At 42.3% G+C, this 23,284-nt stretch overlaps 1 protein-coding gene across 1 annotated transcript in view; it reads right to left on the reverse strand.

Annotated features, from left to right (window-relative positions):
• Positions 1 to 1,336: 1,336 nt before the first annotated feature.
• The window catches only part of Synj (synaptojanin), a 265,110-nt gene continuing 243,162 nt past the window's right edge, over positions 1,337 to 23,284 (reverse strand). The window contains exons 22-24 of the mRNA XM_080267540.1: positions 8,407 to 8,569; positions 2,889 to 3,103; positions 1,337 to 2,041 (exon numbers count right to left, since the gene is read on the reverse strand). Of these exons, the coding sequence (XP_080123666.1) occupies positions 1,337 to 2,041; positions 2,889 to 3,103; positions 8,407 to 8,569 (1,083 nt within the window). The remainder of the gene's footprint in view (positions 2,042 to 2,888; positions 3,104 to 8,406; positions 8,570 to 23,284) is intronic.

Here is a 23,284-nt window from a genome sequence, read left to right on the forward strand (position 1 = left end):
CACTGTATTGAGGTATTAAGGTAAAACTCATTCTCAAAAGTATTGTGGTAGCAAACCAGTACTGTACCTCTATTGCAACAATAAACTGAGTTCCAGTTAAGACCAAACTACCACTCATTCTCGAAAGTATTGTGGTAACAAACCAGTACTGTACCTCTCTTGCACCAATAAACTGAGTTCCAGTTAAGACAGCACTACAATCACCAGTACTGTGTACAGTAATCAACAGGTATATATTCAAAGAACATAGCACTGATATCCAAGGAGCTCTATGTTTCTTGCAACGTTTAAAAAATACAAATTGTAATGGTTGTGTGCCATCATGCAGCATCCAAACTGAAGGCACACCAGTATCATGACAGTTTTGTTAGGAATTCTACTTATATCCATTTCCATTCATCAGGCTTTGCTTTTATCACTCACTCACTCATCAGGGTGCATGCCATGGCAGCAAAGGCTCTCTCACCTGACTCCCTCCATGAGGGACTCCCTGTGCAAGTCTCCAGGCAACAACTCTTCCCTTCTAAAACAAATCTACTAGTCACTCTAATTTTTTATCACTCATTCCAATATAACTGAAAATGGTTCTGAATATCCAATACTTAGGATGTTTCTTAGTTATGTATGTTTAATTAATATGCATGCCTGTATCCATTTCTTTTGACATGTGTCTAAAATCACCTTAGTATATACACTTCATTTTACAGTGTCTCAGACTGCTGTGGATGCACCATTCTTTGCCCCCATACTTCAGACAGAAGTTCAAAACATAAATATATATATATATATATATAGAGAGAGAGAGAGAGAGAGAGAGAGAGAGAGAGAGAGAGAGAGAGAGAGATAGATATAGATATAATATATATATATATATATATATATATATATATATATATATATATATGAATATAAATAATATTGAAAGCTCATATCAATACAGTATTTCTATAATCTGCCTGGGTTTCCCTCAATTATTGTAATATAATGATACTTTCCTGTAAAGATAACATTATCTGATTATGAGCCACAATGATTAGCATGGATATGAGACAATGTTAACTGCTAATCAGTTGGAAAGGTTGTGTCCTGTGTTGCAGAAAATACAAGTGAAGATATGTGTTAAAAGTATCATACTTTTTATGCAAACCAGGATGCCACTTTCTCGTTAATTTAAGATTATACATTTTATGCAAAAAGAAAATAAACAGCCTATACCTGACTTCCACTATATAGCCATTTGTGACATATAAAATGGACTTCACTGAGTATATACTGTACTATAACTTTGGTTTGATGTATTTGTGACTAGGCATTAAAATTACATGAGGTGATACACTTACTTCCTGGGAGGAACTGGGGGAAGATTACGAGCAGGAACTGGGGGAAGGTTTCTGGTAGGGACAGGAGGAGGGGGTCCAGTATTAGGCCTCCCTGGGACAGGTGGCAAGGAGCGAGAGGGGACACTAGGGACTGAGTCTGTGGTAGGACCATTAGACTGCAGAACTGGAGGTGGTCCAGGGGGTGGTCCTGAAGGAGGTGGACATGAGGGGGGTTCAGAAGGAGAGTCACATACAGGGGACTCTGTTATAAGACCACTACTAGTTGGCGGCTGATCAGGAGGGAGGCCAGATGGAAGAGATGGTGGAGCACCAGTGACTGATGCTGACTGCTTCTCTGGAGCAGTGTTGAATACAGAGGAACCAGAGGGTGGACAGTTGTCAGGAAGAGGTGCTGGGGCACCAAAAGGTGAGACACTGGGCTTCTCATCTTGCAGGGAAGGAAGATTGGCTGGCTGGGTTGGGGGGACACCAAACAGAGAGCTGGTAACAGGGGAGGGCTCATGGGCAGAGGAGGTATGAGTGGGGCTGTCTTGAGAGGGTGTGCGTGGGGGTATGGCTGGAGGAGCAGGGCGAGAAGGTTTGTCTGGTTGGTGTTGGGTGGCGTCTGCAGCATGTGCAATGTCTGCTGGTGCTGGTGCTGCTGGTGTATTAGCTGTGCGTGACAACTGCGAAGGTCGCACAGGCTTTGTAATCACCATAACCTGTAACAATGAAATCAGCAAATGAAATAAACAACATATTGTACAAATGATTCAAGTAATTCACCAGCTAATCCCACCACTCCCTCTAGGGTGTAGGGATCCTTAGACTAGGTTACCAAAGTCTACAGCTTCTGAGGGCAGATAACCAATTTATGCCCTCAGTGAAAAAAATATGACTGAAATACCTCCTGGTGTCTTGAGTTTCATAGTTTTGCACACAAGGCAAAGTTGTTATTCCAACTGATGTCTCTCACCATTTAGCTACCAGGGTACAATATAACCATAGCAGAATCACATCAGAGCAACTATAGTTTGTTATCAGACCAAAAGTATTCCATGAAGTGGCAAATAAATCAAAACATTGCAGTAGTGGAGGCGCTCACCATCCACTCACTCGATGTAGCATTGTTCTCAGGTGGCTGCCCTTTCATCTCTTCCTTCCTTCTTTCCTTCCTTCCTCTTATGTTCTTTCTTTCTTTCTTTCCTCTTCTTTCTGTCTATGGGTGACTCTACACTGAGCGGCAAGCCAAATGGTTTCCTGTACACCAGGAAACCAATTATTACGCTAGGTGATAACCATATAACCAAGCTATGGTGCTTGTTTTTTAAGTGAGTAATTAAGGTGCTCCAACCGGATTAAGCCTGTGTCAGTTTATATCCAAGGGTTGGTTGGGTTTTATTGCTCACGTAATGCCACTCAGGGATAAGTGAGGCTGGTTATTCTCATCTTAAATGTCAGGACCAACTTGCCTAGCCCTGGGCTCCTACACTCTTAATGGGGCAACACAGGATTAGATGATGTATGTATGTACACAAGACCATACCACCAAAAATGTGTGCCACCTACTTTGGGTCCCTGGGGCTGAGTCCGGGTAAGTGATGGAGAGCCTGGGGCAGAGCTGGGAGGTGTGGGGCGAGGTGGAGGTGGTCTGGAGGGGGCTGGGCGGGATGGAGGTGGACGAGACTGTTGTGAGGGAGCCTGCTGTGGCTCAATCACTGCCTCGCCACACTCCTCACCATCTTCATCAACTCCTTGAGAATTGTATAGTTCTTCCAGTGCTCCTGCAAGGTACAGATTTTATGTTAGTAATGGTAACTCTTTAACTTGCTCTTTCAAGTTTTATGTCTATTGGTCTAATGGTCTGCTGTTGCTGCTGCTCCTATATGATATGAGGAAACTTCAGTGTAAAGTTTGCGGTGTAGCGTCTTCTGTTGTCTCCTGGAATGTGGTGTTTGTCAGCATTAAGTATGATCTTGCTAAATTTCAAATGTGCCTGTCAGTGCTGGTGATGGGTGTGTTGTTTAGTGTGCTGAAGTGATGTTCAGTTACTTTGGTTAAGTTTGTCCAGTCTGCTATCTTGTAGTGTGTATAAATGAAGTACAATCACTCTGGTTTGGAATGTACTCTTGTTGTGGTGATGATAGGGAGAAGATTTTAAAGTGTTTGTGCCCTGTTCACTGGGTGACAGTTGTTGCTGATCAACCCCAATATGTCTGGCCATGCAGATTCACTAACTGCAGACCAGCAACCACCTTTGCAAGGCCATCCTGTGCCTTGCCAAGGTGATGTGTGGGGTAAAAGTGTGGAGGTTTGGTTCCTGTGTGGATCCTGCATTTGCGTCTCTCTCCAGTTTGAAAAGGCAACGTAGCAGGCTCCACTTTGCCCTGTAATTTGGTTATAAGGTTACCACCCTTTGTTGTAAATGGTTTCCTGTGTTTCATGAAACTATTAGGCTTGTCACTCAGTGTAAAGCCACCTGAAGTGGAAAGAATAGTAATAAAAAGTGACAAGAAAGAAAGGGAGAATACAAAGAAAGGAATCCAGACACAAAGACAAAATGAGAAAGGGGAAGGCAGAAGTAGGAAGCACTACATCAGGATCAAATGAGTGGATAATAGTTGCCATCACCTACCACCAGGAGGTGACAGTAAAGAAAGCAAACAAATTACAGTGGTAGGATTCACTGGCAGAGCATTAAAATTCATCATCATCTGGGGGCAAACACCACTGGGCATATAGCCTCACTCACCCTCCAACTCCAACCACAGGGGTCAGTTTGTGCAACCCTCTCTAGGCAGTGACTCTTCCCCTCTAAATACCTCTTGACAGGAACTAATGACTTGCTCCAGTTATGAGTTCCATGGCCATCCTCTTTATCTCCTCCACCCTGGATTAACTCTCTCAGATCACTCTGAGAGCAGGATCAACCTCATGAAAATGCTCCATGTGCCCCAATAACTGGGGTTGGTGCTGATGTATTACGTGGATAAAAGCCCTCGATTCAGTCTCATGGAGTAGTCGCTTGTTGTGTATCTGGCTGTACCAGCGATATCATGTGATTCTTGTAAGGCATTTAGTATAAAATGAGTCAATATGTTGCTGCAAGTCAGTGTTTATTGTCCATGTCTCACAGCCACAGAATAAGACAGGAAGCACCAGAGCCTTAAGGATGCAAATGTTTGTTCATCTACACTAATAACAACAATGTCAAATGCCTAAGATGAGCAAATTCATGACCCCATGGGGACCAATGCTAAGAAAAATTTTGTCTCGCCTACCATTGTTTTGGACAACACTACCAAGATAAGTGAAATTTTCCAAGACTTCCACATTCTAATATGCTTTGACAGACTGAACTGCTTCATCCAACAAGCTACCAAATGTCAGGATCTTGGTCTTGGCCCAGGAGACCTTTAATTCCAATGGCTTCTTGTGAAATTCCTTCAGGGCACTAAGTAGTATCTCCAGTGACTCCTAAAGGATAACTGCAACATCAGCAAAGTCAAGGTCAGTAATTCCGATATTGCCAGTTGATACTCCGCAGTGACTTCGACTCACAGCCCAGCCAAGTACCCAGTCCATGCATGTGTTGTAATGAATGGAAGCATGGACACATCTCTGTCTTATTAAAGTATTTACTGGAAAAATTCGGATGTTCCCCCCTCCACACAGTACTTGACAGCACTTATAGTGTTTGAAAACAGGCCAGCAATCAATTGGGTTTTCCTAGCAGGGATCCCACAGAGTCACAGGAGTATCCATAGTACTTCCCAATTTAATGAGTCAAATGCTTTCTTGAGATACACACAGGCTGTAAGCAGACTTTGTTGATAACACGGCATTCCCCAAACTTGAAGAGCTAGGATACAGTCAACTATACGTTTCTTGGGTGTGAATCTGGATATCTCAGATCTCTAAAACTTTAGCAAATGGTCCTGGATATACATCAGGAGAATGTGAACTAGAACCCTGACTGGCACACTAAGCAATGTAATACTGTATCATGGTAGATACTGTAGTCACAATTGTCCCCCTTGCAAAGTGATGGCTGAACGGCTGTTGACAGTGTTAATGAGCAGTACAATCTCATGAGAGTTACTGAATCAGTTTGTGGATGGACAAGTGGCTCTCCATGACAGCAGGTGACATGGTGGTGGGATGAGGGTGCAGAAGCCAGTGCTAAGGAAAAAAAAAAAAAGACTTTTCTGGGAATGGAAAAGGGATGGTACCTGAGAGGAATACTTGGCTGTCAAGCATAGGACTAAACAGGAGGTATACGGGGAAACATCTAAGTCTCACACTCTTTTACTGGATAACCTAAATAATGCTGAAAGGAAGAATGCAGTATTTAAGGTGGTAAATCTGATGATGAGTGAAGACAAGGATATCATAGGTGAGCAGTGTGTGAAGAATGCTGAAGAAAAGGTAGTGGTGGACAATGAGGATATTAAAGACACCTGGAGAGAGCATCATAACCAGCTGCTTAATGAGGAGTCTGATTGCAACCGAGAAGGTTTGGAGTCAGCAGATCCAGTGTTTGGCCCCTTGGCCTTTGATTGATGCTGCTAATGTGGGCAGGACAATAGGCATGATGTATTTTGGGAAGGCAGTGGGTGTGTCTAGGTTGAATGCTGAAGGCCTTAGGAGATATAGGAGCGGGTTTGTTTTTTATTTAATGACTGGATAAATTCAATTACATATGAATGTATTGTCCTAGATAACGGGCTTGTGTGTGACTGTAAATGTGTATAAGGGGAAGGGTATTGACCTAGAAAGAGAAAATTATTAAGGTATAAAGTTTATGGACCAGATAATCAAGGTAATGGAGAGAGTCCCAGAAGGTATGACAGGGGAATGAGTGAATATTGAGATGCAGTTTGGGTTTATGTCAGCTAAGGAATCACCGATGCCATATTCATTATCTGACAGCTTCAGGTAAAAATATACAGGAAAGACGGGAGAAAAGGAAGCTGTGCTTTGTTTTCACTGATTTGGAGAATGCCTTTGACAAACCTTAGGGAGGTGGTCGAGCTAGAATAAGACTGTTTGGGATCAGGGAGTGGCTAGTTAGAGTGTTTATTGCTCTATGTGTGGGTGCTCACCCCCTTATGAAAAAGCTTGGAGATTTGTGTGACGAGTTTTCCATGAATGTTCACTTGCATCAGGGGTCAGTCTTTGGCCCAGCACTGTCTGTCATGGTGCCTGATGCCCTCTCATGTGACCTAATAAATGGACTCCCACGAGAGATGTAAGCTGATGGCTTTGTGTTGACGGTAGAGACTGAAAGAGAGGAGGAGGAAAGATTTAGGATGCAGATAGATGGAATGGGATACAAGGGCTTGACAGTAAATGCAGATAACACAATGGTGATGGTATCTAGGGCTGGTGGCAGTACTGTCAGAGCAGGGGTAGTGTGGCCATGTGCAGCTTGCCACAAAGGTGTGGAAAGTAACTCCATCTTGTGTAATGTTTATGATAAATGGGCACATGAGAGATGTAGTGGAATTAAAGGTATGCTGGGAAATAATACTGATTTTGTGTGTGCGGTGTATCAACAAAAGTATGTAGAGATTGTTAATCATGAAAAGAATGATTCTTCTGGAGAGTTTCTTGAGAATGTGAAGGAGTTTTGTTATTTCGGGGCCATATTATATGCTGGAGGTGGGACTAGAACTAGCTCTATGGCTTGGGCATGAAGTAGTTGGAGGAAGTTCAGACAGATGTTACCTCTCTCCCTCCATACAAAGGGATCTTTGTATGCATCATGTGTTAGGAGTGCAATGCTACATGGTAGTAAGACCTGGGTAGTAAAGGAAGATGATACTCCTAGGCTCAAACGTGCAGAAATGACAGTGATTAGATGGATGTGTAGTGTGTCCTTGAATGCGAAGCCAGGGTGGGGCTAGGTCTGTGATTGAAGAGCTGTTTTGGTCTTCATTAGAGAACCCCGTGAACTCACTATCACTATATGTAAACAATGGACTACTGATTTTCTCCCTGCCATGGTGCAATCGTACAAAATTGAAAACCGTCACTGTGCTTTACTCTTATCTGACCAACTCTTCCAGCTTAGTTTACACTTAATTTTGACACAGGACCACCACTTACACATTCAATTCACATATTCACATTAGGCAGGCTTCTCTTTCACTGATGATTTAGAGTTATTTTCCAATAACCTGCATGGAGCTCTGCTACTGACAACATCCTTTGTGTGTGTTCTTACCTAATTGTTCTTACCTAATTGTATCTTTACAGGAATGAGTCAAGCTCGTACTGTCCCGTGTCTTAAACCATATTTATCGTACATATCCTTAAATTTGTGAATTGTTTTGGCACACACTATTTCATTCGGTAGTGCATTCCATTGATCAATTGCTCTGTTTGGGAAACTGAATTTCCTTACGTCTTTATCACCTCCCTTCTTATGCAGTTTTTTGCAGTGTCCTCTTGCTGATGCTTCTCCATATGTTAAGTAATCATTTATGTCTATTTTCTCCTTTCCTGATATGCACTTATATAGCATTATCATGTCACCTCTTTTCCTTCTCTCCTGTAGTGTTGGTAGATTCAGTTTATTTAGTCTTTCTTCGTAGCTTAGGTCCCTTAAGCTTGGTATCCATCTTGTAGCGGCCCTTTGAACTTTTTCAATCTTGTCTATATGCTTTTTGAGATGAGGACTCCAGACTATTGATGCATATTCCAGGGTTGGTCTAATGAATGATGTTATTATCCTTCTTAGCATGTCTTCATTTATGTATGTGAATGCTATTCTCATATTTGCAAGCAGTGTATACATGTTCCGTACCTTCTCGCTGATGTGGTCAGCCGGAGATAGTCTGTTATCTGTGTGTGTGTGTGTGTGTGTGTGTGTGTGTGTGTGTGTGTGTGTGTGTGTGTGTGTGTGTGTGTGTGTGTGTGTGTGTGTGTATCTATCTATTTAAATCTATATGGCTCCAAAATTAATTAAAAACAAAAATTTTCTGGAGTATTCACTGAACAATAAAGTAGTCAGCAAGTATCCATTACTTCTGAAGGAAATGCAAAATTTATGAGTTGCCTCCAACATCCACAGGACTCTGACCTTCAATATTCCTGATGCAAAATGCAGAGTCCTCTGCATCTGTGATATTGAGAGTTTCATCAGTAAGCCGGGCAGTGGTGTCCCCACAGAGTGCCAACTCCTCTTCAAGCTGACTTCGCCACCCTTCTGTTTTCAGTCTTACCTCGAGCTCATGCTCTCCAATCTGTTTGAAGATACAACACAATAACAAATACCATTTAATTCTCTCCAGAGTATAAGGACACAAGGCTCTGCCATTAGTCTAAAACAGTAATAAGTAAGAGACAAACCTATGCCCCTGGCAGAGTTACAATATATAATCTACAAGCGTCCATTTGTTGCAGAAAGATTTTTTTTTTTTTTTTTTTGGTGCATGCATGCATGCGTGTGTATGTGCGTGAATGACTCTGGGCATAAGATTCAGAGCCTACATACCATACACCTCCACATGTCACCACTTCAGGGCTAACACCCTACATCCATATTAGAATACAGTAATCCCTCTACTATCAGATGTAATACAGCCAAAGGCATGTCCGGAAAGTGGTCCCATCCGGAAAGTGGGCCCCTGGCTCCTGGACTGGTACTTAAGGACCCTAACCCAGCCTAACTTTGAAAGCCACCTAAATAACTCCCTATCGGACATGCATAGCACCTATTTAAGTCCCTACTCACACCAATAATGGACATAAAGCATGAAATAAATTAAAAGGAACCAAAGAATGAGGAATTAGAAGTGACTGTACCTCAGCCAGGGTACTTACAGCACGTCTGTGGCCGCCTTTTCTAAGGATTTGGCAGTGGTGAAAATGCTGTTGAAGCACATACAGTAATCCAGTGTTGTGCTGCACTTAATTCTTTGCACTGAGTTATAATTGTTTAACACTGTACATTGTTCTTAACTGCACCACGCCAGATTCAACCAGTTTCAACCGCCAATTTGCATTCCACAGTTGATCCTTTGCACTCTAAGTTCCAATTTCTTAACACTGCACAACACTGTAAATTCCCGTGTGGTCTAGTGGTGAGGTATTGCAGTTTTATTCACTGTTTATTCACAAAAAACGAGCACGTGTGGCTTCCACTGCAATAGGCATCTACTCATGACCGAAGTTAGGCAGTAACTGCTGATGACGGGGAAACAGAGTTGCCAGATCGCAACGGCCACATTACCAAACTCCTTAATTTTCATTACTAAATTTAACTTTTCACAACCAAACTCGTAAAGCTAGCATTTATTCTTCACTAATTATATATACAAATGGAAATACCGTACATGTAATCACTCTCGTTATAATTAACAGCATGTTGATTATTTTCACACTATGTAGGCAAGCAGATTAATCACAGGGAGCAAACAATCCACCATCTCCATCCTGCGTATCCTAATACATGTGAAAAATCTGTTTGGTAATGCATTATTCTGATTCATTACCAAACGAATTTTTCATTACCAAATTGGCCCACATTTGGTAATGAAAAATACCAAATGGCAACCCTGACAGGGGAAGGGGGAGGGGGGAGGAAGGAAGGGGTGAAGGGGCCATGGTGTAAACCAGCTATTCAGTGCCGTCCAGCAATTTCAAATAACGGGTGGGAAAAAATTGGGATTTTTTTGGTATATTTTTCTTTTTTTTTGGTCATTTTTGGGTTCCTAAGGTCCTGACCCACAATGTCCAGTAAGTGGGGTGTCCAGAAAGTGGGTGTCCGGAAAGTACGAGGAATACTGTACATGGTACAGCTGTCTCATACTAGACTGGTGCATTGGTATTAGCAGAGGTATTTTTGTGACATGTTGGCAAGTCTTAAGTTAGATCAGTAAAGTCCACTTTTATCAAATTCAGATCCTTAACCCTTTCTGGACTCCTGGCCACTATAGTGGCTTTCTCGGCAGGGGTCTCCTAGCCACTCCCGTGGCAGCATATTTAGGCATGAATGAAAACTGTTGTGTGAGGCTGGTGAATGAAATGAGGATACAAGCTGCTCCCCAGACCCCTCTGTTTCCACCAGGCATGCTCAGATCACAATATTTTGGTTTAAACAGTCTGGGAAGAGCTAATCATGGCGGGGGGTTGGGCTGCACATACTGGTTTTATTATACTGTTGATCTGGCAATATTTTTTACTATTTTTGTATCAGGCAGTTCACTTAGCAAAAGAACATTGTTTGCAATATATTTTTACTGCTCTGGAGGATACATAGCTCTCACCTCCCTCCTCCCTTTCATATCCCCCTTCCTCCAGCCCCCTAACTCCCACCGATTCCCCACCCCTCTACCTCCCACCCTTCCACTTCCACCCTCCACTATCCCTCCAATCCCCCACCCCCTTCTTCCTCCACCCTCCTACCTCCCACCGATCTCCCACCCCTATACCTCTCACCCTCCACCCTCCAATCCCCCACCCCCTGCCTCCCGCATACGCACATACTGTAGTGCCGCGTCACAGGCAAGCAAGAGATTTCCGCGTTGTATGTCTCAATATTTATTCATTTCCTGAGTGTTAGAGTGTCTGATTGAGGGAAAATAATTACAGATTAATGATTTTAGGTTTCTAAGGTTGTTTCTGTAGCCTTTTATACACATACCATGCATTTATTTGTTACCAGGCAGACATACAGTACATGTGCAGCAAGTGTTGCCTTTTTCATTGACAAATGATTGTTAGTGTCTCCTTACTTTTTTTCTGATTTATATTTCATGAGTTTCTCACATTTCTTGGTTATACTTATAACACCGTCAATTTTGAGAAATAATAAATATTTGATCACTGTCTCTACTGCTGCCTGTAAGTAGCCTACACAGGACGATATAGTTTGCAACAATAAACTAAACATACGTACATACAAAAGGCAAGCTCGTAGGCTTACCCCCATGTCCTCAACCCCACAGCCTTGGACAGTACTAAGCAAAATAAGAGTAAAGTAAAATAAATTAGTCAGTAGTAACTAGTAAGTGATAGTTTTATATGGATCTTGTAACTGTTTAGTTTGTTTTTTGTAAAGGAAACATCTCAAGACTCATTCACAAATCACGTGAGATATAATGTACATACTGTATATTAGTGCACTGTTTTTTTATGGAGAAACATGGAAACAATCAATGCAATCATGTCACCAATGCACCAAGAAATCACCTACCCGCCGAGACAGCAATACTCACACGCTACCACACACCACTTGCTACGCAACTTCCCATCATTTTTGCAGCACTTGTATACTGAGTAGAGCTCTAATGTTTTATAGGCAGTTATGTATTACTTCCCTGTTCATGAATATGATATTTTTTCCTTTATTTGCAAACCTTGACTTTTTTCAAAAAAATGCATCTCTCAAATATGACCTTGGGACCTATTTGAGACCTGAAAGGGTTAATCAGTTCCCTGTCCCAGGCAAGACCTTAACCTAAGTCCATTAGGACTGCTGGCCACCTCATTAACCCTTTAAACGCGGATCATCGCTTTTGCGACAATCGTCAAAAAGGACATAACGGCGGATCGTTGTGTTTGCAATTAGAGTTAATTTTGAATAAACGCAGGCAAGGATGTTCCAGCTGGTATTGTCTATCAGTCCCACCACCCTTTAGCTACAATTAGCATACTTGACCTATGTACTACTGACCTCCGTTGTTGCCAAGTATCGCGTTTTCCCCCCTTCCCCCCCCACCACCACGGCCCGGCCAGCCTGGCTGTGATATATGGCAGCACTCTGACTGCTCAGAACTGTAAATCTGCGCTCTCCTCTCACAAGCAGTTTATGCTAATAGGAAACGCTTGTTTCCCCAGTTGTCACACTAGCTTCTTTTCGCGCGGTTTGCCCCTGTTTAGCGTCAGTTTACCACAGGCTTTCAAAGTGACATTATGGTGAGTTCTAGCTCTTCCGAGTCAGTGCGAGTGGCCGACAGGAACGAGAATAAAGTGACGGGCATAAGGCAATATAAAAGCGCGCCGCGGCGATCTTTTGGGAAGTACTATGATTGAAAATAATGTAGTATACGTGTTTTTAGCTGTGAAAATGGAAATGTTTGTTGAGTGACGGGAAGACCAACGCCGCACTGCATGTCGGCCGTACGCTTCGTTGATTTTAGCCTTATTTTCAATGCTTACTGTACAAATACGGATTCCAAACTTCCTGTACGTTGTAGTATAAAGTTTACTGTGACAGAATGAGGCTGTGGTAGAGGGGAAACCGGGTTGCTGGAAGTGTGAAAGTGAAGATTTTGTTACCCAACTTTGCAAGTCTCCACAAGTCCTTGGGTAGTCCACAAAGGCTCAACACCTGTTTCTGGAGAAAGCTGAATGTAAGTACTATCTGCCATACCAAGTATAATGTTCTAGGGTTAATCTCTGATTTTTGGCTAATATTTTCCTACATGTACTCGACCGCAATCCAACCCCGCCACCTAGGGGGGGGGGTCGGCTGTCCATGGCCGCGTTTTAGGGGTTAAGACACTAAGTGACTATGATGACTGAATTAAATATTTGGTTATTCTGAAAGTTTACTAACCTGTACAATATGTTAAAAATGCCTTTCATGAATCAAGTGATGATTGAATTATGATATGAAACTGATATACTCTACCATTTCCAAAACGGACAAATTTAATGATATTATCACTTATGCTACACTCTGTGCTGGAAATTACCAAAACTGGTAAAGATGGCAATGGTATCATATACCAGTATCCAGTAACCATGAATTTACAAGTACAGTATGTTACTATTATCAGGAACTTAATCCTACAGTTCAATCATGGTGGTTAACAAACAATTTATGTAAAACTTTCCACTCTTTATACATTTCAGTCCTTGCAAAATGAAAAGTATGAGTATTCTTAGGGGTGGATTTACATTGAGGATAACGAGGGTGAAGCCTCAGGCCCTAAGCTTGTGTGATGGGCCTCCCGTAAATAAATACAGTGATCCCTTGGTTGCTGCGTATAACTAGCAACAAACATGATTGCGATAATGGAACTGTGCGATAACAAGACAGCAGAACCTATGGGATTTATTCTAATTGGTACCAGGCATCCCAAGCACAAGTCCAGATTTTCATTTTTACGACAATTTAGACCCACTAGTGTATATACATACATACAGTAGTTAAGTATGAAAAACACACAAATGCATGATTAGGTAAACAGAAAATGATGAAAAGGGTACAATAAGGAAGAAACACGTACCACTGGGAGACCTGAGATTGGCTTGAGGTATGGAGTTTCAAGGCTAGGAGATGGAAAGTTTGTGGTCTATACCACCTGGAATTAACTTCTTGAGCTGGGCTTCATTTTTGAATCTCTCAAAGCCATCAGAAAACACAGACACTGCACCATCATTGTCAGCAGAAACCAGTTGAGGTGCACGATAACGACATTTTTTGAGAGAAAAAGCAAAAAAATAAAAGGCACTATACTGGCACGAATGCTGATTTTCATCTTGCAGTGATAACAAAAACTGCCAAAACCAAAGGATCACTGTAATACAGTTCTGTGTAAATGAACTGAAAATACTATGGCATCAGTATAAGCCCTCTGTTTTGTACTTATTAAGTTTCAATAAATGAAAAATAAAATGGCAACATATTCTTTTGTTTTGTGACGCATACAGAAATAGCTTAATAAAGTATGTAAATGGGCCTCTACACTGAGTTAGCCCCAGGTCTCAAGTATTCCTTGTCTGGACCTGAGTACTCTGGATGTATGTCCTTAATTTTTTTCATTTTGGGATTTCTCTGCAGTTCATACAGCCACAAGACTTACATCTAGGAATGGCAACAACATGCACACATGCACATACCTATGCATGCACACACACACACAATTACCCAGCATACCATCTGTGACCAATTCCCTGAATTGGCTGAAGTTTCAGTCATTGAACTGCAGACACTCAGATATTTATAGGCTACTACTGGTACCACAGTACAGTGTTATGAGGTACAGTACTCCTTTCGACAAAAATATTATCGGCTTTCCTCTCTTTTAACCCTTCAGATGTGATGGTGTGTTGTAGCCCACGTCACTGGTGAGGGGGATACTAGAAAAACATGGTACTTTCATGAACTTTTATGATCCACTTATACTTAACCAAACACATTTTAAATATCAGTTGCTCAAACTTCAATCTTCCCATGAACCATTGAAAGAAACAGGAAGTCCATAGGTGGTCCGGGGCAAAAAAGAGTAAGAGTTGAAGAGGTGGTGCTTTGTGCAGTCAGAGAACATGGGTTGCCCAGGCAGATGCGAAGCAATAATGCTATAGTCGTGGCACATGACTCTGAGGTTGTCATTATTGTACCCTGGCAACCTACCATTCAAAAGTGCGTCCCATTTCGTGTATAACACAAGACACAAGTGATTCGTGTATAATATATTCGTGCATAATAATATGATTCGTGTATAATATGATATGTAGTCAAACCCACTTTTGAATGGTCAGTTGCCAGGGTACGATAACGACAACCTCAGAGTCATGGGCCACGACCATAGTGGCCACCGAGCCACTTGCAGGATGTAGTTTGAGAGGTGATGTCCATGGATTATAACACTAAAAAAAAAAAACAAGTTCTTCACTAATTTTCAATTATAAGGACACTTATTGCAATGTACTGAGGTACGGCCATAACGTACAAGACCAATATCACATGTGCTACACTTAGCACTAAACATGCCATGTGAGTATAAAAGAGTAATATGCTACTAGTGGCCACCGAGCCACTTGCAGGAAGTAGTTTGAGAGGTGATATCCATGAATTATATCCATCCATCCATCCATCATCCACTCCTACATTGCCCCATGAGGAGCATAGAAGCCCAGGGCTAGGCAGTTGGTCCTGTCATTTAAGATGAGAGTAACCAGCCTCACTCATCCCCGAGTGGCATTACATGAGCAATCAACCCCAACCACCCCTTGGATATAAACCTTCACTGGCTCAATCCGATTGAAGCGCAATAATTACCCACTAAACCACCAGGTGCCAAAATTTGGTTATGTGGTTACCACCCAGCGTAGTAAATGGTTTCCTGGTGTACAGGAAACCATTTGGCTTGTCACTCAGTGTAGAGTAACCCACAGGCAGAAGGAAGAGGAAAGATAGAAGGAAAGAAAGACAGAAGAGGGAGTGTAATAACACTATTTAAAAAATATATATATATATATATATCAAGTTATTCACTAATTTTCAATTATATGGACACTTGTTGCAATGTACAGTACTGAGGTATGGCCATAACCTACAAGAGCAAAATCACAAATGCTAAACATGTCATGTGTGCATAATACAGTAATACCTGTGATGACAACACATCCTTCTAATTTCTGCATTTTCCTCACTAAATATACCATGTAATACTACAGTCACTTACAAGGAATTTAACCCGCGCCGTCCCAGCGACGTGAATTAATGTCTGCACATGATGTGCACTCATGTCCCGGGGACGTGAATTAACACGGCAACATTGCAAGGTCCCTAATGTGCACAATTTTCAATTTTCACGAGTGATTTCGCGAGTGATTTTTGGCACGTATACACGGGACACCTTCCTCTATTCCTCTACAAGATGCCAAGCAGGGACAATGCCTTACACTGCATAACCTCTACCCTCCCCCCTGTATGCCATTGTCTCGGCAATTCACCTGTTACCAGTGACCTGGCAAATAAAGACATTCAGGGCCAGAGTGATTCCCCAATCGATGACAATGTGGAGGACAAAGTTTACATAGCATTAGACGAAGAAACAGTCAGAAACGATGATCAGGTAATGTGGGAAAAAAAAGGTCATGAATGGTGATGAGTTAGTGAGTGAAACAATGCTTATAATGCCTATATTACTGTTTGAAAACCAATATACTCTTGTACTACATATAAATTCGTACCAAGTAAATAAATAAATACTGTTTATGAGTGGATAAAATAGTTACCCTCCCACAGAACTCGTTTTCTTTGGTGCCAGCCTGTTAGAAAACCCAGTCAGGTAAGGAAGTGCAGTACTCGTACCTAAATCGAGTATTTTAAACCTCAGGTGAGCGATTTCTCTACGAATTTTCGATGTTTCTCACCAAAAGCGGATGTTTGAGCCAAAAAAAAAAAAAGGTCCAAAAATGTCGGGACTGGGGTGTACCACTGCCCAGAAAACGTCGGGATGGGGCGGGTTAAGCAACAATGACACAGAGCTGCCATGTGAGGAAGAAAAAAGTCACACTAGACTTCTGCAAAAATTTCTACCACTTATTACTAATTATGCACTTAAAAGGTAATTTCCTGTTTTTGTACTTATCTTTCATGTTATAGCTAAAGCAATCCAGAAAAATTTTGTAGCAAGTGTCACTTTCAATCTCACGACTGTGGCACACTGCAGTATCACTTGCTATTGTCTCCAACAGGGTCTTCACACATATTACATTATTCCCAAAGCATTTCTTGGTGTGGTACTCACGGAAGCACTCTCAGAGCATCACTATAAACAAGTGCTATTCTTTGCACTAATTATGCCACGTGAACATAACAGTACTTATGATGACAACACAATGTTTCTGTTTTGCTTCGTTTAGTTTTTGAAGACTCCAACATGCTTGTGTGCGTCGGCCTTGGTCAACTAATGGCAGCTCTCCATACTGCTCAATCTCTGGCAACTTCCCTATTTAGTCCCTTAACCCTAAGGTCACATTCAATGACCTTGTCCCAAGTCTTTTTCGGTCTACCTCTTGCCACCCTACCCCCAACATTAACACTTCTCACTTTCTGCACCCAATTATCATCCCCCATCCTCTCCACCAAACCATCTCAACCTATCTTCCTCATAACAACACCAATAAACTCCAGTCCCATCCTACCTCTCAACTCTTCCATCGTAGATCTAGCCCTCTCAGGTCTCACACTCAGGGACGTACTGCACATCCACCTGATCACTGTCATTTCTGTATATTTGAGCCTGCAATTATCCTCTTCCTTTACTGTCCAGGTCTCATTCCCATACGGCATTACACTCCCACCACATAAAGTGGAGGGACTGTAAGAAAATGTTCTGGAGAGAAGTGAAAAGAGTAAGACAGGGTGGAAGTGAAGTTAGCAGGGGAGTGAAAGATAAAAATGGTAGATTACTAGTGGAGAAGGGAGAAAAAGTGAGCAGATGGAGAGAACACTTTAAGGAATTGTTGAACGTAGAGGATGGAAGTAATGCGAGTATAAGTGGCTGGGGAATGGCTGGGAGAAGGAGGGAGGTGAGAAGACACGAAGAAATCAGTAGGATAGAAGTTGTGGAAGCAATGAAGAATGTTAAATCGGGGAAAGCCCCAGGAATTGATGGAGTGTGTGGCGAAATGCTGAAGCATGGGGGAGAGATAGTAGTAGAATGGATATGGAAGATGTGCAGATTGGCCTGGGAGGAAGGTAGAGTCCCGGAGGATTGGAAGACAGGTATAATTATTCCCTTGTACAAAGGAAAGGGGGAAAAAGAAGTGTGTGGTAATCATAGGGGCATTTGTCTTCTTAGTATAATAGGAAAAGTGTATGGTAGGATACTTATAGACAGAGTTAGAGAAAGAACAGAGAAATTAGTTGGAGAAGAACAGGAAGGCTTCAGGAAGGGAAGAGGTTGTGTAGATCAGATATTCATTCTTAGATCTTTAGTGGAAAAGTTTCTAGAGAAGGGAAAGAAGTTGTATGCGGCTTTCATGGATTTGGAGAAAGCATATGACAGGGTGGATAGACAAGGATTGTGGAAAGTGTTAAGAATATATGGAGTAGATGGGAAGTTGTTGAATGCTGTGAAGAGTATGTACGATGGTGCGAAGGCTGCAGTGCGTGTGGATGGTGAACTAAGTGAATTTTTCTCTTTGAGAGTTGGTTTGAAACAGGGATGTGTCATGTCTCCATGGTTGTTCAATCTGTACATGGATGGGGTAATAAAAGAGGTACAAGGTAGGGTAGTGGATGTTGGAGTGGCCCTGGTGAGAGAGGATAGTGTTTGGAAACTCCCTGTACTGTTGTTTGCAGATGATACTGTGTTGTTGAGTGAAGACGAAGGGGAGCTGCAAGGTTTGGTGGATGAGTTTGAGAGAGTGTGTAAGAAACGGAACCTAAAGGTGAATGTAGGGAAAAGTAAAGTAATGGTCTTTGAGAGAGGTGAAGTTAGTGAATGTACAGTGAGGTTGGATGGTGAGGAATTGGAAAATGTGAGTACGTTTAAGTATTTGGGTAGTGTGATGAGTAAGGATGGAGGTTTGGAGGGTGAAGTGCTTGAAAGGGTACTGCAGGGAAGAAAGGTTGCTGGTTCCTTGAAAGCAGTGATAAGAAACAGGGAAGTGAGCATGGAAGTGAAAAAGTTACTACATGACAGTATTGTGATACCAATTCTAACGTACGGAAGTGAAGCTTGGACATTGTTGGAAGGACACAAGTCAAGAGTGAGAGCAGTGGAAATGAGTTATTTAAGAGGAGCCTGTGGAGTCACGTGGAAAGACAGGCTGACGAATGAGGATATAAAGGAGCGTTGTGGTGTGGATGTGGATGTGATAGGAAGCGTTATGAGGAACACACTGAGGTGGTTTGGCCATGTGGAGAGGATGGAGGGTGAAAGACTGACGAAGAGAGTGTATGTGAGTGAGGTGGAGGGGGGAAGAGGGAGGGGGAGGCTGAGGATGAGATGGAGGGATGGGGTGGAGAGGTATATGAGAGAGGGGTGTGTGAGTTGGGAGCAGGGCAGTGAAATGGCAGGGGACAGGGCGACTTGGAGATGATTTGTTTGTGGCCACCCCAAACGGGATTGAGGCGTCTGGCAATAGATAGATAGATAGATAATTATTGACTTTTTCATTATTATCACTTATCATCATCATTATTATCACCTATTATTGTTATGCAAGTCACTTTTAAGGCATGGAATTAACATAATGACACAAGAGTTGCCACCTCAGCATAAAAATATAATATAATGACACAAGAGCTGCCACATGAAGGAAAAATGTAGTGCCGGCCATCAACAAAATTAATCACTTATTTCCTCATTTATCTACCACTTACTACTAGTTATGCACTTACAAGGTAACCTTCTGTCACTGTCAGTACTTATCTTTGGTCTTATAACCATGCAATCCACAATAACTTCACAGTGAGCATCACTTTCACATTTGCTAGTGTGTAGCACAATGCAGTCACTCATCATTATTTCCATACTCACTATTACACTAATTATTTTTTTCTTACATACCACAACAGGGTATTTACACTCATGTACATTATTTCCTGAAGCATTCAGAGGTGTGGTATGTGCAGATGCACTCTCAGAGCACCATTTTCACTTTTGCTTGCATGTAGCACACTGCACTGTCACTCCCCATTATCTCTATTAGCTATTATGTTAATTTTTATATTTTATCAAATACAACACTAGGATATATACACACTTTTACAAACTCTTCTGACACTTTGAAGTGCTCACAGGTGTGGCTGGCACAGAAGTACTCTCCCTTACAAAGGCCAACCTTCCCCTTGGTACACTTGTCACATGCTCCAATATTAGCTGTTTTTCTCCTCACTTCCATCTCCTCCCCTCCAGTCTATGTCAAAGGTGTTGCTAAGTTGTAGTTTGCCACTTGGGTAGCTGGGCACATTTCCTGCCTGGTTGAGTGGGTTGGTGGGTTGGAGAAGAGGTGTAGATGCGAGAAACAGGGCAATGTCATTACTCCACAGTGGTCAGTGGGTGACTGGGTGATTGAACATGTTCAGGCAGGCTGGGAGGGTGGCCCCATGTGACCCACTCATTGAGAATAATCAAGATGCTTTAGACATGAATAAATGAGCGCACAAAATATGAAATTTCCCACGATCTTCTGAAAGGACCATTGCAGCCATCTAAACAGTCCTTCTGAAAGGACTATTGCAGCCTACCACCCCACTCTACAAACAAGAAGGGAAGTATCACAAAGTGATGCATCTGCAGTGTACGAGTATAATATACGAGAGGCCTCAGTTACCTCTCATGTATGCCAGACGTTTGACTATCATCAAACACATCTAAGACTACAGATATTAACACACTCTGAAAACATGCCTGGCTGATGTACACAATTTTCAATCATGAACTGAAATTTTCATACTTCATACTTCAAGACACAGTAACATGGTGGTAGGATGAAGATGTAGAAGCTAAGCTAAAGAGAAAAGAAGACTTTTCCAGGGATGGAAAAGGGTTGTAACAAAAATGAATAATTGGTTGCCAAACATAGGACTGGAAAAGAGGTCTATCTATATACCTATTGCCTGACGCCTCAATCCTGTTCGAGGTGGCCAGAAACAAATCGTCTCCACGTTGCTTGTCCCCCACCATTTCACTGCCCTGCTCCCAACTCACACCCCCCTCTCTCATATACCTCTCCACCCCATCCCTCCATCTCATCCTCGGAATCCCCCTCCCTCTTCCCCCCTCCACCTCACTCACATACACTCTCTTCATCAGTCTTTCACCCTCCATCCTCTCCACATGGCCAAATCACCTCAGTGTATTCCTCCTAACGCTTCCTATCACATCCACATCCACACCACAACGCTCCTTTATATCCTCATTTGTCAGCCTGTCTCTTCTTGTGACTCCACAGGCTCCTCTTAAATAACTCATTTCCACTGCTCTCACTCTTGACCTGTGTCCTTCCAGCAACGTCCAAGCTTCACTTCCATATGTTACGAGTTGGTATCACAATACTGTCATGTAGTAACTTTTTCACTTCCATGCTCACTTCCCTGCTTCTTATCACTGTTTTCAAGGAACCAGCAACCTTTCATCCCTGCTGCACCTTTCAAGCACTTCACCCTCTAAACTTCCATCCTTACTCATCACACTACCCAAGTACTTAAACACACTCACATTCTCCATCTCCTCCCCATCCAATCTCACTGTACATTCACTGATTTCACCTCTCTCAAAGACCATCACTTTACTCTTCCCTACATTCACCTTTAGATTCCGTTTCTTACACACTCTCCCAAACTCATCCACCAAGCCTTGCAGCTCCCCTTCATCTTCACTCAACAACACAGAGTCATCTGCAAACAACAGTACAGGGAGTTTCCAAACACTATCCTCTTTCACCAGGGCCACTCCAACATCCACTACCCTACCTTGTACCTCTTTTATTACCCCATCCATTTACAGATTGAACAACCATGGAGACATGACACATCCCTGTTTCAACCCAACCTTCAAAGAGAAAAATTCACTCAGTTCACCATCCACATGCACTGCAGCCTTAGCACCATCATACATACTCTTCACAGCATTCAACAACTTCCCATCTACTCCATATATTCTTAATACTTTCCACAATCCTTATCTATCCCCCAGTCCTATGCTTTCTCCAAATCCATGAAAGCCACATACAACTTCTTTCCCTTCTCTAGAAACTTTTCCGCTAAAGATCTAAGGATGAATATCTGATCTACACAACCTCTTCCCTTCCTAAAGCCTCCCTGTTCTTCTCCAACTAATTCCTCAGTTCTTTCTCTAACTCTGTCAATAAGTATCCTACCATACACTTTTCCTATTATACTAAGAAGACAAATGCCCCAATGATTACCACACACTTCTTTTTCCCCTTTTCCTTTGTACAAGGGAATAATTATACCTGACCTCCAATCCTCCGGGACTCTACCTTCCTCCCAGGCCAATCTGTGCATTTTCCACATCCATTCTAATAGTATCTCTCCCCCATGCTTCAGCATTTCACCACACACTCCATCAATTCCTGGGGTTTTCCCCAATTTAACTTTCTTCATTGCTTCCACAACTTCTATCCTACTGATTTCTTCCTGTCTTCTCACCTCCCTCCTTCTCCCAGCCACTTATACTTGCATTACTTCCATTCTCTATGTTCAACAATTCCTTTAAGTGTTCTCTCCAACTGCTCACTTTTTCTCCCTTCTCCACTAGTAATCTACCATTTTTATCTTTCACTCCCCTGCTAACTTCACTTCCACCTGTCATACTCTTTTCACCTCTTTCCAGAACATTTTCTTACAGTCCCTCCTCTTTACACTCAAATTCCTTCCAAATTCCTCATCCACTCTCTTCTTACTCTCTCTTACTAATCTTTTCACCTCTCTTTCTTTCTTTCTACACATAACTTTCTCTTCCGCCTCTCAACTTCTTCCACGCCCTTATTTCTCATCCATTCATTGTATGCTTTCTTCTTTTGTGCCACAGCCTGTCTCTCCTCTTCATTCTACCACACTGTTCCTTGCACACCCCTCCGTCTTCTCTTCATCTCTCACACCACATCACATGCTGCACATATTTCTTCTGTGAATATCCTGCACACACCTTCCATGTCCCCCATCTGCTCCAGTTCATATTTGCCCAATCATTCCTCCACTTCTCTCTTATACTCTGCCTTTTTCTCATCCTCTTGTAACCTTTCCACTCTCCTTACAAATACTCCTTCTTCCCGTCCTTCCCTTCTTCTAGTTCTCCATCTTATTTGGATCTTGAGTCTGGCCACCACCAAGTAGTGGTCAGAACGTCCACTCCCCCAACCTCTATAAGCTCTTGCATCCATTACACATTTTTGCATCCTTTCATCCACACACACATAATCAATCATTGCCTTCCTTTCATTCAGTTCACCACCCACCCTTCTCATCACTCGCCATGTATGCCTGTGGATCATTTTGTGCCTGAAGAGGGTACTGGCTATCACCAACCCCCTCCCAGCACAAATGACCACTAAAGCACTGCCATTCTCATCTATCTCAGCAGGCACACCCCACTCACCAACTATTCCATCCACCTTCACATTTTCTACTTTACCATTCATATCACCAATCAAAAAAATAAAGAGGTATACAGGGGAAAACCTGAGTCTCAGAGACTTTTACTGGATAACCTAAATAGCACTGACAGGAAGAATAAGAT

The sequence above is a fragment of the Coenobita brevimanus genome, chromosome 24 (assembly GCF_032717465.1).
Source record: "Coenobita brevimanus isolate Jiangsu-jjx chromosome 24, ASM3271746v2, whole genome shotgun sequence".
Classification (NCBI taxonomy): Eukaryota; Metazoa; Arthropoda; class Malacostraca; order Decapoda; family Coenobitidae; genus Coenobita; species Coenobita brevimanus.